The sequence below is a fragment of the Phodopus roborovskii genome, unplaced genomic scaffold (genome assembly GCF_943737965.1).
Source record: "Phodopus roborovskii unplaced genomic scaffold, PHOROB, whole genome shotgun sequence".
In the NCBI taxonomy this organism is placed as follows: Eukaryota; Metazoa; Chordata; class Mammalia; order Rodentia; family Cricetidae; genus Phodopus; species Phodopus roborovskii.
The window spans coordinates 49,846,069-49,860,862 of record NW_026126433.1 but is presented as its reverse complement, the minus strand read 5'-3'; the positions used below and the strand labels follow the sequence as shown (position 1 = coordinate 49,860,862).

General features: G+C 45.2%; 2 protein-coding genes across 2 annotated transcripts in view; both read right to left on the bottom strand.

The window, feature by feature from the left end:
• Positions 1 to 3,192, bottom strand: part of Acbd3 (acyl-CoA binding domain containing 3) — a 29,667-nt gene extending 26,475 nt beyond the window's left edge. Inside the window, exon 1 of the mRNA XM_051186433.1 lies at positions 2,840 to 3,192. Within this exon, the coding sequence (XP_051042390.1) occupies positions 2,840 to 3,116 (277 nt within the window). The 5' untranslated portion in view covers positions 3,117 to 3,192. The remainder of the gene's footprint in view (positions 1 to 2,839) is intronic.
• The window catches only part of Lin9 (lin-9 DREAM MuvB core complex component), a 215,063-nt gene that overhangs the window by 138,095 nt on the left and 62,174 nt on the right, over positions 1 to 14,794 (bottom strand). The window lies entirely within an intron of this gene.

Below are 14,794 nucleotides of genomic sequence, written 5' to 3'. Positions count from 1 at the left end.
AACACTCAGGAGTCAGGTGGATCTCTTAGAGTTCAAAGTGAGCCTCCTCTACATATTGAGTTCCAGGACAGACATGGTTGTTATACAGAGAAACCCTGTCTCAAAAACAAACAAAAAAAGTGAAACACCGGTCCATAACAACTGCAATTACTTATACATGGACTTACTTTGGTAGGAGAAAAACATATTAAAATGAAGGCCTGAGTTGGGGGGGGGGAGAAGGCTCAGTGGATAAGGCACTTGATGCACAAGTATGAAGTTCAGATCTCCTAAATCCACAGCAACAAAGATGTGGTAGTGAACATATATGATTCAGTTCTACACTGAGAGGCTGACAAGAAAAATCTCCAGAAGCTCATGGGGCAGCTAACTGCTACACACAGCAGCAAAGGAAATCCTCAAGGAGGACTAACACCCAAGGCTGTCCTGTGACCTCCACACACAGAAGTACGCACATACACACACACACCCATAAAAAAACAAAAACAAACAAACAAATAAAAATAAAGGCAGCATTGCTGGACTCACCCCAGTTTCTGTCAAATCTGCTTTTATATCCTGTTTCTTCTTCCACAATTAGTTCCTTATACACCACCAGCCCTTCATTGTTATCTCAAATAATAACCCACATAGAAAAGTGCTCTGAATCACTAAGTAGCTATTTGAAGTGCCCGAATACCATTTTGAGCACTTAATTTAGGAATTGAGCAAACTATCCTATCAGTGTACTTTCTTCTATAAGGTGACTGGTAATGTAGGCCCCTCAAATATGGGGATCCTTATCACTGAGGATTCTCTGAGGATCCTTATCACTCAAAAGGCAATTTAAAATAATCTGTTTCGACCACTAAATCTTAAATGTGAGGCATCTAGTGTTACCAAATCCAGCTTCTTCTTTATATAGATAGGAATTTATACAGCAACAATAATTTAAATTGAGGGTCTTGACCAAAAACAATTAACTGATTTGTTTATTTTTTTGTTTTGAAATAGGCTCTCACTATGTAGCTCTGGCTGTCCCAGAACTCACTCTGTGGACCAGGCTGACTTCAGATTCACAGAGATCCACCTGCCTCTGCCTCCTGAGTTCTGAGATTACAGGTGTTTAATACCATGCTCAGCATTTTAAACTCTTGAAGCATATAATGCTGTTTTTAAGTACAACAGCTCAGGTGAAATGACTCATATTTATTTATTTATTTGTTGTTACCCATGGAGGAAAAAAAAAAAAATCAAGGATTACAAGTTGGTTCTTTTTGAGTCTGGAGCCTTATTTCAGTGGTTAAGAATGGCACAGTGCTCTGCCCAAGGACCTCCTCGCCCTCCCCTTCAATTTCCAGCACTCAAGTCTCTCTCTCTCTCTCTCACACACACACAAAAATTAACTTTTGTTGTTTTTCGAGACAGGGTTTCTCTGTGTAGCCATGGTTGTACACCAGGCTGGCTTTGAACTCAGAGATCTACCTACCTCTGCCTCTGGGTGTTGGATTAAAGGTGTTTGCCACCACCACCCTGCCCAAAAATTAACTTTTAAAGGCAAGCATAGCCATGTGAACTGCAGAGAAACCAGTGGATTTGTATTTATTTACAACAAACTCTAAAATCAAGCCAGTGACTCAAGAGACAGCGATTCTGAACTCATTACCAACTCAAGTCTACTAGATCACAGTAACGACTGATCCTTGTGCAATGGCAATGAGCAGTTCAAGGGCAAACTTTGTAAATTAAAAGCAAAAAACAAAAAACAAAAACAAAAAAAAAAAACAAACAGTGAATGTAGAGTAACCCTTTAACGTCCTGGAAATTTTCATACAATTTCACTAGTTTGTGCAATTATTTAAAAATAAAAATACCTTAACATGGGTCACAATAAATAACCCACCTTCAGCTGGTAAAATATGTAATCTGAAAGTACTATCTCTGAGAAAACTGTCATCAATATGCTGTTCTGGAATGTATGTGGAACCTAGCAACCACTTGCCCTTATCTCTCTGCTTTCCCACTAAGGATCTAAGCATCTTTAAGAATCAAATTTAGTCAAGCTCTTTTCCTCTGACCCAATCTTTGAGTGTACCTCCACTATTAACTATGTGAATCACTCAATTAGAAAGCAAAACAAAACAAAAAAACCAAAACCACTGCACACCGGAATTTTGCTTTAAAAAATTAACTGTGTGTGAGAGAGGAGGAGGGAGACAGGCAGAGGGGGAAAGGGAAGGAGGGAGGGAGAGGAGGGAAAGAAGTTAGAGTGTACTTTGGGACCTTAGTCTTCAGAATCCGCTTACAAGGTAAAACTTCATAACCATTTAGAAGTTTCCAGAACACAGTGGCCATTATATTACTTAATAAGCAAAAGGGAATGAACTTAGTATTTACTTTCCTTTGCTACATTCCTACGGCCGAATGACCATGTCCCGTCCTATACAAGCTCAGTTTCCCATAAACAATTTGTTCCACTAAGATAAAAAGGGTGATGTAAAAAAAAAAAAATTAAAAAAGGAGAGAGCGAGCGAGCGAGTCGGTCTGACGTGGCGAGCCACGGGGAACGGGAAGACAGTCGCTAAAGAGCAACAAGGAGGAGAAATCCGCCCCAGGACGGGAGCCCCGGGGAGCGCGCGCTCATCCCTCCACTCCAGCTCACGGAAACCAGAGAACTTAACCAGGTAATAACGCCCCGGCAACCTCAGGCGACGCGGGCTGCCAAACCGGGGTTCCAGGCCCCTCGGGGGTGTGACCAAGGACGGAGGCGCGCTCCGGTCACCCGGCCTAGCTGGGGTGGGTGGGGCAGGCCGGGCGGCCCGCGGCCTCTGCCGCACAGGCGAGGGGCCCGCTCGCTCACTTTTGAAGAAGCGCAGCGCCAGGCCGTACAGCTCCTCCAGGCCGAAGCCCCAGTGCTGCTCCATCCGCCGCGCCTCCTCGGCCGCGCCCTCAGCCGCCGCCTCCCCGGGCTCCGGCTGCTGCCCCGCGGCGCCCGGGTCCTGTCCAGCCCCGGGGGACGAGGACGGCGACGGCAGCAGCGGGGCGCCCTCCGCGCCGGGCCGCTCCTCCGAGTCCGGGCTCAGCGTGAGGCCGTCGAGCGACACCTCGAGCTGCTCTACGTTCAGCGGCGCCGCCATCTCCGCTCGCAGCGCCTCCTCGGCGGGGACAGGCGGCGGCCACGTAGCGACTTCCTGCCGACCTCTCACCTCCGCTCGCCGACGCCGGAACTTCCGCTGCCGAGGCGGCTCCGGCGTGGAGGGGGCACGGTGCCCCGCCCCCGGGCGTGTGGCTCGCGCCTTGCCGCGTCTTCCGTTCCCTCGGTGCCGCTCGCCCCTCTCCGCGCCCACGCGCCCCTTCCGCGGGGAGTTTCTCCCGCCGCGGCGTTCCCGTGGGCACCCGGCGGGCCGCGATGGTTGGGGGCGCGTGAGGTGAGCGACACGCCGCTGTCCTGGCGGTGGCTGAGCGCGCGTCCGACCCTTCAGGGAGCGTCTGCGAAGAGTCGCCCTTGGCAAGGCTGCGTGCATGCCAGTCTCAGTCTCCACAGAGACTCTTTTAAGTAGAAAACAAGGTGTCCCAACCCCTGAGTGTTTGTCCTCACTTTCCCCTAAATTTATGTTCGCTCCGCTGAGGAAGGGAGCGTTTATTGCGTAGTTGCTATGTAGTGCAGGCGACCTTGAACTCAATTTTAACTCAGGTTGGCCTTTTGTCTAGCCTCCTGCTTCAACCTGCCAAGTGTTTTGTCTACAGTGCATGCCACTGGGACCAGCACTAAGGACAGACAGTATGAGGCTAATTCAGCTAGCTACCTGTGCCACTAAAGTGTAGGGCCAGAGGACAGAATCAGTGCAGTGTCCGTACACGAAAGTACTAAGGTAGTTAAGGAGAAACAGTCTTAAGGGTACATAGCAGTCTGGTTTTTTGTTTTGGTAGGGTTTTTATTTTTTATTTTTTTGTTGTTCATTTGTTAGAATTTAGATCCACCTGCCTCTGCCTCCAAGTGCTGGGATTAAAGGAGTCTGCAGGGCTGATTTTGTTTTTGTCGACCAGATCAGACTGGCCTCGAACTCAGAGTCTTCTGCTTCTGAATCTAGAGTGCTGGCATTAAAGGTCCTTTTCTTGTCCTTTAGCAGAGCCTTACAATCATTGAAAATGAAAAATTGTAAGCTTTTTCATATGTCGTATGTTGAACAAGCACTCCAGCCTAGGAACACTTCCATTACATGCAATATCAGTTCAGCTCAACACATATTTAAGGACTACCTGTGTAAAATACAAAAAAAAAAAACCAAGTCATCACGGTTCAGGAGGTAAGCTCTGGCAGAACACTGTAGTAGGGCCAGGCTGCTGGAAGAGGGTACCTACTGCCTCAGTGACTTTGAGCAGGTTCCCTAACTTTGTTTCATCCCTTGTAAGACGAAAATAAGAATGTCATCTAGCTCTAGCTCTCAGTTTGTTGAGAAGACTGCACTCATGAGTATAACTGATATAAAAGTAAGCAGTCTACTGACTGGATCTAACACTGGTGCTTACTGATACCAGGTGGTACTGTGACGAGGTTCTGAGGTGTGCTAACTTCATAGCCATAGTCCTGTGTGACAAGACACAGTCCAAGCCATTATCCGTAGCACACATCCTAATTGTTCTTCATAATAAAAACTCGGAGTCATCAGGGCCATGTTTGGGTCATTTCTGTTCCATATTCCTGTAAGTAACTTCAATAAAACTTAATGGTTTGACAAGTTGGACTTTAGTATCCATACTTTGGTCTGTCGTGGGCTCCATATCTTGGGTGTGTAGACTAGTGTTCCATGGTCCCAGGAAAGGTTTTGTTACACAGCACTGGTAAGGGCCCACGTTCTGGTCCCTAGACAGCCCTGGTCTTGCTATACTCTCCCATGGTAGAAGGAACAGGACAATTCTTTGTGGCCTCTAAATAAGGATGGTTGTCTCCTTCAGGTGATGTCCTTGTGACCAGTCACCTCCCAAACACTTTTCCTTATAGTGTCATTACATTAGGGTTAGATTTTAACATGAATTTTGGGGGACATGACATTCAGTCTACAACACTATAGCAGGAGTGTTGTGTGTGTGTGTGTGTGTGTGTGTGTGTAGTGTGTTTATACAGAAGAAAGAGGATGGGCATTGCAGCAAATAGCTGTCATCCCAGCCTGTGGAGATGAAGGTTCAGGAGTCTAAGGCTGGGATGGAGAGACGGCTCAGTGGTTGAGAGTACTGTCTGTTCTTCCAGAAGACCCATTCCCAGCACTCACATGGCAGCTCACAGCTGTCTGTAACTCCAGTTCCAGGGCTTCTGATAACACTCACACATATAAATGTGGCAAAAAGACAGATGAACATAACATACACATAAACTCATATATAAGGTTAAAGTCATCTTCTCTGCTACAAACTGAGTTCAAGGCCAGTGTGGGCTCCCTGAAGCCCTGTTTCTCTCTCTCTGACACACACACACAAGTTTAAGGTCATCCTCTGCTACAAACTGAGTTTAAGGCCAGCCTGGGCTCCCTGACCCCCCCCCACACACACACACGTTGTCATCTCTATCTTGTCTAGAAGAGGGAGAAATCATTTCTTTCCTGGTTTTATCACGCAGTAGGTTCAAGTTATCTCTTCAAAAGTGTTCCAGAAGCTGTACAAGGTAAGTGATAAGATGTAATTTCCAGTAGCTAGCACCGTCCCTCTCTGCCCACCTGCACAGAACATCCTCTCATTTCTGAGACAGCTTTCTTATGTATTTCAAGCTTGCCTCAAGCTCACCGTGTAGCCCAAGCTGGTCTCAAACTTAGGCAATCCTCCTGCCTCAGCCTTCTGAGTGCTGATGTTACAGGTGTGTGCTAGCACACCTCACCTGGCATTTGTTCTTTCCCTCCCTCTTATCTCCCCCTCCCTTCCCTCCTGCTTGCTTTCTAAGACAGAGTCACCTGTACTTGCTATTTACTGAAGTATGACATTGAACTATTTTGACAGTTTTTATTCATTTGTACACGGCATGGAGCATGTTGGGGGTCAGGGAATAACTTGTTCCTTCCTCCCACCATGTGGAGCTTAGTGACCCAACTCAGGTTGTCAAGCTTGGCAGTGGCAGCCTTCACCCACTGACCCATCTCACTGGCCCAGCACTAAACACTTGGTCCTCTTTCCTCCACCCCCCCAAGTCTTGGGTTGCAGAAAAATTTAACAATATTGTTTTTCTCTTTTTGGAAACAAGGTCTCATTTGTGTTATCCAGGCTGGCTTCAAACTTTGGGCTCAAATCATCCTCCTGCCTCTGCCTCCCCAGTAGCTGAGACTACAGATGTGTATACTCCACTTAGCTTAAAACACTGTTTTTGGCCCAGCAGTGGTGGGCTTTAATACTATCATTTGGGAGGCAAAGGCAGGTGAATCTCTGTGAGTTCAAGGCCAGTATACAGAGTGAGTTCCAGGATGGCCTAGGCTACTATACAGAGAAACCCTGTTTACAAAAAACAGAAATAAGCAAGCAAAACATTCTTTTCATTTTAAGGATTCATTTTATTGTTTATTTATGTGTATTGTGGGGTGGGTACCTGAAGAGGCCAGAAGAAGGTGTTGAATCCTTCAGTTCTCTACAACTGGAATTACAGGTAGTTGTGAACTGTTTGATGGGGTTGCTTGGAACTGGACTCTGGTCCTCTGTAAGAGCAGCAAGTGCTTTTGACTGCAGAGCCATCTCTCCAGCCTCTGAAAACATTCTTAAAACCATGATCCACTAATGCATTATGAATATTTTCTGATTGACTACAGTCACTGTGGTACATGCCTTTAATCCTTGCACTCAGGAGGCAGAGTCAGGTAGATCCCTGTAAATTCAAGGCCTGCCTGATCCACAGACTAGTTCTAGTCCAGCCAGGGTTACATAGTAAGACCCTGTCTCAAACAAATGACAAAACAAAATCACAAAAGGAAGAGGAGGAAGGGAGGGCGCAGAGGGGAGGGGAAGGTGAGGAGGAGATGGATAAATGCTCTTTTTCCCTCCTCATCCCTTCAAGACAGCCAAAGCTTAAGCTTCAAAGTCCCTCTGCGCCACCTGCTGCCCAGCATTGGTAGTGCTGCATCAGCTGGGCAGAATGAGGCTGTCAGAGCTACTCCACCCACTCCTGGTGGGAGAAGAGAGGCAAGCCTGCAAGCAAGGGGAAGAACTATGTGGACATGGCCTGGGAGCCACAAAAATCAAGAACTGGTTGGCCCCAGATAGTAATCTACGGAGGACAAAAGTGATTTAAATGTTCCTAATAAGAACTAAGGTTAGCAGGACAGTGGGTGCAAATACCTTTAATCCCAGCACTTGGGAGGCAGATGCATGCAGGTTGACCTCTGTGAGTTCGAGGCCAGCCTTGTCTACAGAGTGAGTTCCAGGGCAACCTCCAAAGCAATACAGAGAAACCCTGTCTTGACCCCCCCCCCAAAAAAAACTAAAAACTAAAGTTTAACATGACATGGTCATATAATTTAAGCCTGATATGTGTATTCATGTGTACATGTGCATATATGTATCTGAGTGTGTGTGCATGTCCATGTGTGTAGGCATGTATGTATTGTGCATATGTGTATGTAGCATGCATAGGTATTTTTTTGGGGTGTACTCAGGAAAGCCAGAGAAGAGCATCTAGTACTCTCTTCTATCTCTGTTGACCTTACTCCTTCGAAACAGGGTCTAACAAACTCCAGAATATTTCTGTATCAGTTCCCCACAGCATCTACAACAGTGCTGTGTTGTGGAAAATTATTTTAAGGTGTGTTACTTTTGTTTATGCTACATTGGTTTAACTCTGTGAAGCTGAGTTACGGGGCCTCTCTAAAACACTTGATGGTCTAATGAAGAGCTGAATGGCCAATAGAGAGGTAGGAGCAAGGATAGGTGGGAGTGGCAGGCTCAGGGAATAAATAGGAGCAGAAATCTGGGAGAAAGCAAGAAGGAGCAAGAGAAGAAGGAGAGGGCCCCAAAGAGTAAGAGCAAAGAATGAAAAACAACCAACAATACTGTGAGCTATTACTGGTGAATGCATGGCCACACACAGCTTTTTATTTATTTTTTAAAGACAAGTCCAAACTCTTACCCAATAAAAGCATTCTTGTTTAGGAAGTACTTGGAATTAATCCTAGAGCCTCACTGTGAGAGATCCACCTGCCTTGACCTCCTGAGTGCTGGGATTAAAGGCATAAGGCATGTGCCACCACCACCACCTGGCGTAGAACAAGAGTTCTTAACCACTGAACCATCTCTCCATTCCCTAACCTTATATATATTATACATTCTATGGCTATCCATTTTCCTACAAATTTTTCTTTCTTTCTTTTTTTTTTTTTTTTTTGGTTTTCTGAGACAAGGTTTCTTTATAATAGTTTTGGCTGTCCTGGAACTAGCTCTGTAGACCAAGTACTGGGATAAAAGGCGTGCGACACCACCACCTGGCTCCTACAAATTTTAAACTACATTTTTCTTTAGAGCTATAGTATTCTATTTTATATATACTAGACTTCTGTTATCTATCTGTTGATGGACAATTAGGTTGACAAAGTAAATATAATTATTATCATTATCATTGTTATATTTTTGTCATTATTTAATCCCTTCCATTGGAAACAGGGGGATGGCTGACATGGTAAAGGCACTTGTGAAGCTGAACAAGTTTGACTCCTGGGACCCACAAGTGGAAAAGGGAAACCCATTCCTTTGGACTGTCCCTTTACACACACACACACACACACACACACACACACACACACACACACACACACACACGCCCCCTCCTCCACGCTAAATAAACATAATTTAATCCCTTATACTGCCTAATTTTGTTCTTTCTTTTTTGGTTTGTGTTTTGTTTTGTTTGTTTTCAAGACAGGCTTCCTTTTGTAACTCTGGCTGTCCTGGACCTCACTCTGAAGATCAGGCTGGCCTCAAACTCACAGAGATCTGATTGCCTCTGCCTTCTATGTGCAGGGCTAAGATTAAAGGTGTGCATCACCACAGCCCAGAGTCATTGCCTAATTTCTAAACTCTATTACCACAGTGTGTCTACACAGGAAAAGCAGCATCTACAGAGCCTTGGTTCTGCCTGGGATCTTAGACTTGTATCTGGATATGAACTAAGAGCAGATGCTACACAAGGATTATTTTTTAAATGTCACTCATTTGTCTGAGAAGGAAAAGTATAGCTAATGGTACTGGATATTAGACTTAGGGCCTCAAGAATGATAAACTCTTACTACTCACTCACTGAGCTACATCCCCAGCCCTTTTTTGTGTTTTCCATTTGGAGATGAGTTCTCACTAAATTCCAAGATTGACCCTAAACTTACCTTATAGCTACCATAGGCCTGGAACTTCTAATCTTTCTGCCTCTGCCTCCTGAGGATTTGGCTTTACAGACCTGTAAAAATAAACAACTAGGCTTAGCTTATTTTTATTTTAAACCACTTTTCTCATTCAGTTTTCCCTTCTTCCTTCTTTTCTTTCTTTTTTCTCCTTTCCTTCCCTCTCTTCCTTATCCTTTTATTCCTTTTTTTCTCTCTCTCTCTCTTGGAGACAGGGTTTCACTATGTATCTGAGGCTGACCTGGAACTTGCTGTGTAGCTCAGGATAGCCTTGACATTGAGATCCTCCTGTCTCAGATTCCTAAGTGTTGAGATTATAGGTATGTACCACCACACCTGCATCTAAACATCTTTTTATTTTTTCCCCAAAGTCTGTGACAATGTTGTTTTCTAGTGTTCAACACATGGTAGATTCTAAGTAAACCCTTGTCCAGTGAATGAACAGATTTGGTGTGTAGGCTAGGGCCTCTTTCTTACCCTCATTTTCCTCCTGAGGATATTTTTAAAATTCACTGCATAAGCTCCTCAAATGTTCCCCAGTTCTCAGAAAGCAGGTTAAGTTGTCAAGTTATCCTGAATGTAATTTTTGTAACTTTCTTCTTCCAAAATCTCAACCATTTTCACCTATTCATTTAAGAAAGATGTATTGATCTCTTTCTTTATGCACAGAACAAAGCAAGAACTTAAAAAATATAAGTTCCCTGGAGGAAGCATTCATTCAACAAATGTTCGAGCACTGTTCACAAATTCAAGTACAATAATCTCAGCACTTGAGAGGCTGAGACAGTAGAATTACTGTGAGTTTAAAGCCAGACAGGGCTACAGAACAAGATCCTAGGAAAACAAAGAAAGAAAGAGGTGCAGAGACCATGGAATGTTTGCTCCTCAATGTACCATGCCGTCCACCCAAACTAGGATGGCCTTCAACTTGAGAGCCTTCTTGTCTTGTCTCCTGAATGCTGGGCTCTGCCTTGAACTCTCTGTGATCTGCCTGCCTCTGACTGGGACAAAGGTGTGTGCCCTGCCTTGACAGCACCTGGTTTCCTATCTTTCTTCAAAGTCTGTGGCTGCCATGCCTCCTGCTGCCTGACACATGTCCGATGCGATGCTGAATAAACATTTGTTGTGGATTAAGCAAACATGATATTCAGGTCATTTTCCTTTAGAGAAGTTTCCTAAAGCCTGTTGTCAAGCAGATCATTTTTGGTAGCCTTTCTGCCATTTCAAGGAATCTCCTCTATCCAAAAGTGTATTCACACAGCGACTCTGGAGGTGTCAGGATGGTAACATAAAAGAAGTGTGAACATTGGAGCAGGACTCCTCTGAGTACAATGAAGAGATGCCTGCCTCGCTCCATGGGAGCACCAAGGAAACTGCTATGGACGAATGTGGATAGCAGTGAGTGTTCTGTTTGTGGGTGTCTGATGCTTGAGTTTTGATTTTGCTTTGGGTTCTTTGGGGGGGTGGAACCCAGCCTCACACATGTTAGTGTTGTGCCACTGAGCTATATATCCTAGCCCAGAAATTCAATCTTTTAAATTACAACCCCTAAGAAAAAGAATTAGTTTATATGGTTGACCCTTCACTGGAAATTTTAGTGTACATTGAAACCATAATTGGGGAGCCAGCCGGTGCACCATGGGTCATCTGCCACGCTCAGGACTGAGCAACCTCAGAGACTTCTGCCCCTAGGGAACACTCCCTGAGAAAGCTGGAGGAGCCAGGGGGAGTGGGAGGTTGCCACTGGTCTGGCTGCTGTCTCCCTGCATATCTCCTAGCAGCAGGAAGTCAGACATCCAGGAAAATGTGGTGTGCAAGCCACTGTGTTGGCTTCCCAGGTGTCAGACAGCAGGATTCTGGCTGGGGCAGATACAGAGGTGCTAAACAGAGCCCCAGTTATAAAAAAAAAAAAAACCTTATAACAAGTACTCAAGGCACAGTCTTTCCTGTCAAGTTGAAGCTACTTGTTTTTTAAGAAGCAATATTGTTTTTGTATTTTTTACCTTATCCTTTCTTCCTTCCTTCCTTCCTTCCTTCCTTCCTTCCCTTTTAGACAAGCTCTCACCAGGCTGGCCTTGAACTATGAAGCCAAGAATGAACCTCAAGTTTCAATTTTTCTAATTAAATATCTTTTATTACTTAATTTTTTCTTTGACAACTTTATACATAATTCCAACTTCCGATCTTCCTCCCTCTTCCTCCCAAGTACCCAGATTATAGGCATGCGCCACCATGCCTGGTTTCATATCATGCTATATGATCCAGCCCAGGACCTCATATGTGCTAGGCAAGCATTTTACCTACATTCCTAGTCAGCCCAGTCTTCTTCTTCTCCTTCTCCTTCTTCTTCTTTTCTCCTCCTTCTCCTTCTCCTTCTCTGTGTAGCTCTGGATGTCCTGGAACTCACTTTGTAGACCAAGCTGGTTTCAAACTCACAGAGATCCAACTGCCTCTGCCTTCCAAGTGCTGGGATTAAAGGCGTGTGCCACCACCACTGGCATCATTTTTATTTTTGAGAAAGGGTCTGCTACATAGCTGTAGTGGGCCTGGTACTCAAAACATAGCTTGCTTGACCTCAGACTGATAGCAATTCTTCCGTCTCAGCTTTCTGAGTGCTAGGATCAGAGATCAGAAGTAAGAGCCATCACGTCCTGCTGCTTAAATCTTCTCCCCATCTTCCTCCTCTCCCTTCTCTCTCTCCTCACCCTCCTCCTCCTTTTCTATAAATAAGATAGTTTATCCAGACTAGCCTCCAACCCCTGGGCCCAAGGAATCTTCTTTCTTATACAGTCTACATCCTCCACCACATCTTATTTATCTTTCACGTAGTTTTTGAGTCTCCTATTGTAGCTCAGACTAGACCACAAATCCGAATTCTCTTTCTTCAGAGGCATGCACCACCACACCTAGTTTTAAACGCTTTTCTTAAAGACTATAAGTGCACTTTCCCCCTCTTATGCCTTTAAAAAGTTTGTTTTTAATTTTAGTTTTTAATTGTGTGTTTATGAGAGAGTATGGGCTTCTGTATGTGAGTGCATTGTCTGCTGATGTCAAAAAAGGGTATGGGATCCCCTGGAATTGAAGAAATAGCCAGTTTTCAGGTGTCTGATGTGAGTACTGGCCTCAAACTCACAGAGATCCACCTGCCTCTGCCTCCCAAGTGCTGGGATTAAAAGCCCTCAAGATAGAAAGTATTATTCATTTGTGGTTACTTCGAGAAGTGGGAAGTCGCTGGCTAGTGGAGGTCCCCTTTAGGGCTAACAGGACTATTTTGGTTCTAGATAGACCTAACGGTTGCACAACAATATGGATATACTACATGCCATGGTGTTGTACATTTTAAAACGATGACTAGTGGGGTAGCAGGATGGCTCAGGGGCACAAGGCACAAGCCAGAGAATGTGAGTTCGATCCCTAGAACCCAAGAAAAGGTAGAAAAAGAGAGCCATCTCTACAGAGTTGTCCTTTGACCTCTTCATGCAAGGTGTGGCAGGCGTGCCTCCCCTCACATTACATCAAATACACAATAATAATATTAAAGTTTTTTTGTTTTTAATAGGGAGTGCTGAGAGAGGGTGGGGAGGAGGACACACTGGCCACTGCTGGGCCTTGAGCAGCAGGGAGCACCTCACCTGTCTGTTTTGTCCCTAGGTTGGTTGTCTGAAGACAGGGTTGTTACCTGAAGACTTCCCTCATTTGGGGTTCTCAGAAAGGACACGGGTTGAGTCCTGTGTGACAGCAGGGAGGCAGAGTTCTGAGGTAGGCAGCGCTGGCTTTCCCTCACCCCTGAGATGGTGGAGTCCAGGGAGTGAGTAAAGTTTGGAAGGAACGGGCCCACAGTAAGAATGGGCTGCAGCTGGTTAGTCGCATAGCCTCTTCGGAGACACATTCAGCATTGCTGTTTCTTCCTATCAACAGGTTCAACCCGTGGGCTCTGCCAGGGGCTGTCCCAAGTCACCATGTGTTTCTAAGTGTGTGTGAGAAAGAGAGCTAAGATCCTTAGCAGTGCTGTGTGCTGTAGAATAACCCTGTCGTAAGCTGTGAAGATCATTGTTAATAAAAACGGATTTGCTGATAGGCGGGATTTTCAGGGCAGAGAGAATTCTGGGAAGAGGGAGGACAAAGTCAGAGAAGTCATGAGCCAGATGCAGAAGGGGCTACATGGGAAATAAACCTGGAGCAGCACATAGATTAATAGAAATGGGTTAATTTATGAGAGCTATTTAAAAACAAGTCTAAGCTATCAGCCAATAATAAGTCTCTATGTGGTTATTTGGGACAGAAAACTCTGCCTACAGTTGTAACTGGGTCCTTGTGAAGTGAATTGTTGCCAGAGTCCATGGAAAGGTCAGAGGATGATAGGCCTGTGTCTCCTAACAGAGAGCAAGAGTGAGGCTGCCTGGGCAGCTGAGGGCTTCTTCCTACTGCACTTGCTACAACATTCAAACAGGAAAGGACTTACACCCACCCCCACCCCCAAAAAACAAAACAAAACAAAACAAAACAAAAAAACCCAAAAAACAAAAAAACACCATAGAGCACTATGGAGGAGTACAAGCACCATCCTAACAGGAGAGACTGAGTATCAAGGAACTTGATCTAAATGGAAACCCAACAGGAGTGTGGTCATCTGAACACCGCATCCCCGCAACTGTTAACACGGCATTAGTCATGCCTATCGGCTCCACGACCATTCTTTTCTGCTTGAGTCTCTGTGTCAGCAGGCATGGCAGGTCCCTTTATGCTACTTGGGTCCCCAGGGCAGCCTCCTTACAGGTCTTGAGAGCTGAATCCAGTGTTGCTCCAGTGGCTGACTGACAGACAGCTGAGGAAGGGTGACAGGAGAGGAAGAGGAGCCAGCCTTCAGGCTTTAAACCTCTCCCATTAGAGACAATCTGGGACTCTGGGGACAAGCTTTGCCATTCCTGGAAAACAGTGTGATGAGATCATCTACTTGCCACTCTTTGTGTGTGTGTGTGTGTGTGTGTGTGTTTTGAGATAGGTTTCTTTGTGTAGGGCTTGAACTCACAGAGATCACCTGCCTCTGCCTCCCAAATGCTGGGACTAAAGGCATGGGCCACCATTGCCCAGCCTCCACTCTTGTTTTTTTTTTTTTTTTTTGAGATAAATATTTTTTAACTTTTTTATTTTATGTTCGTTGGTGTGAAAGTATAAGATCCCCTGGAAATGGAGTTACAGACAGTTGTGAATTGAACCCCAGATCCTCTGGAAGAGCAGCCAGTGCTCTTAACTGCTGAATCATTTCTCCAGCCCACTCATTTTTTTAAAGACAGGTTTTCACTGTGTTCCCAGGCTAGTCTTGAACCCCCAGCTCCATTGATCCTTATGTCTAAGTCTTACAGAAGCTCAGGAATGCATATGGAGGTCAGAGGACAACTTTCAAGAGTAAGCTTTCACCTATCTTGTTTGAGACAGGGTCTCTCTTGACTCTGCTG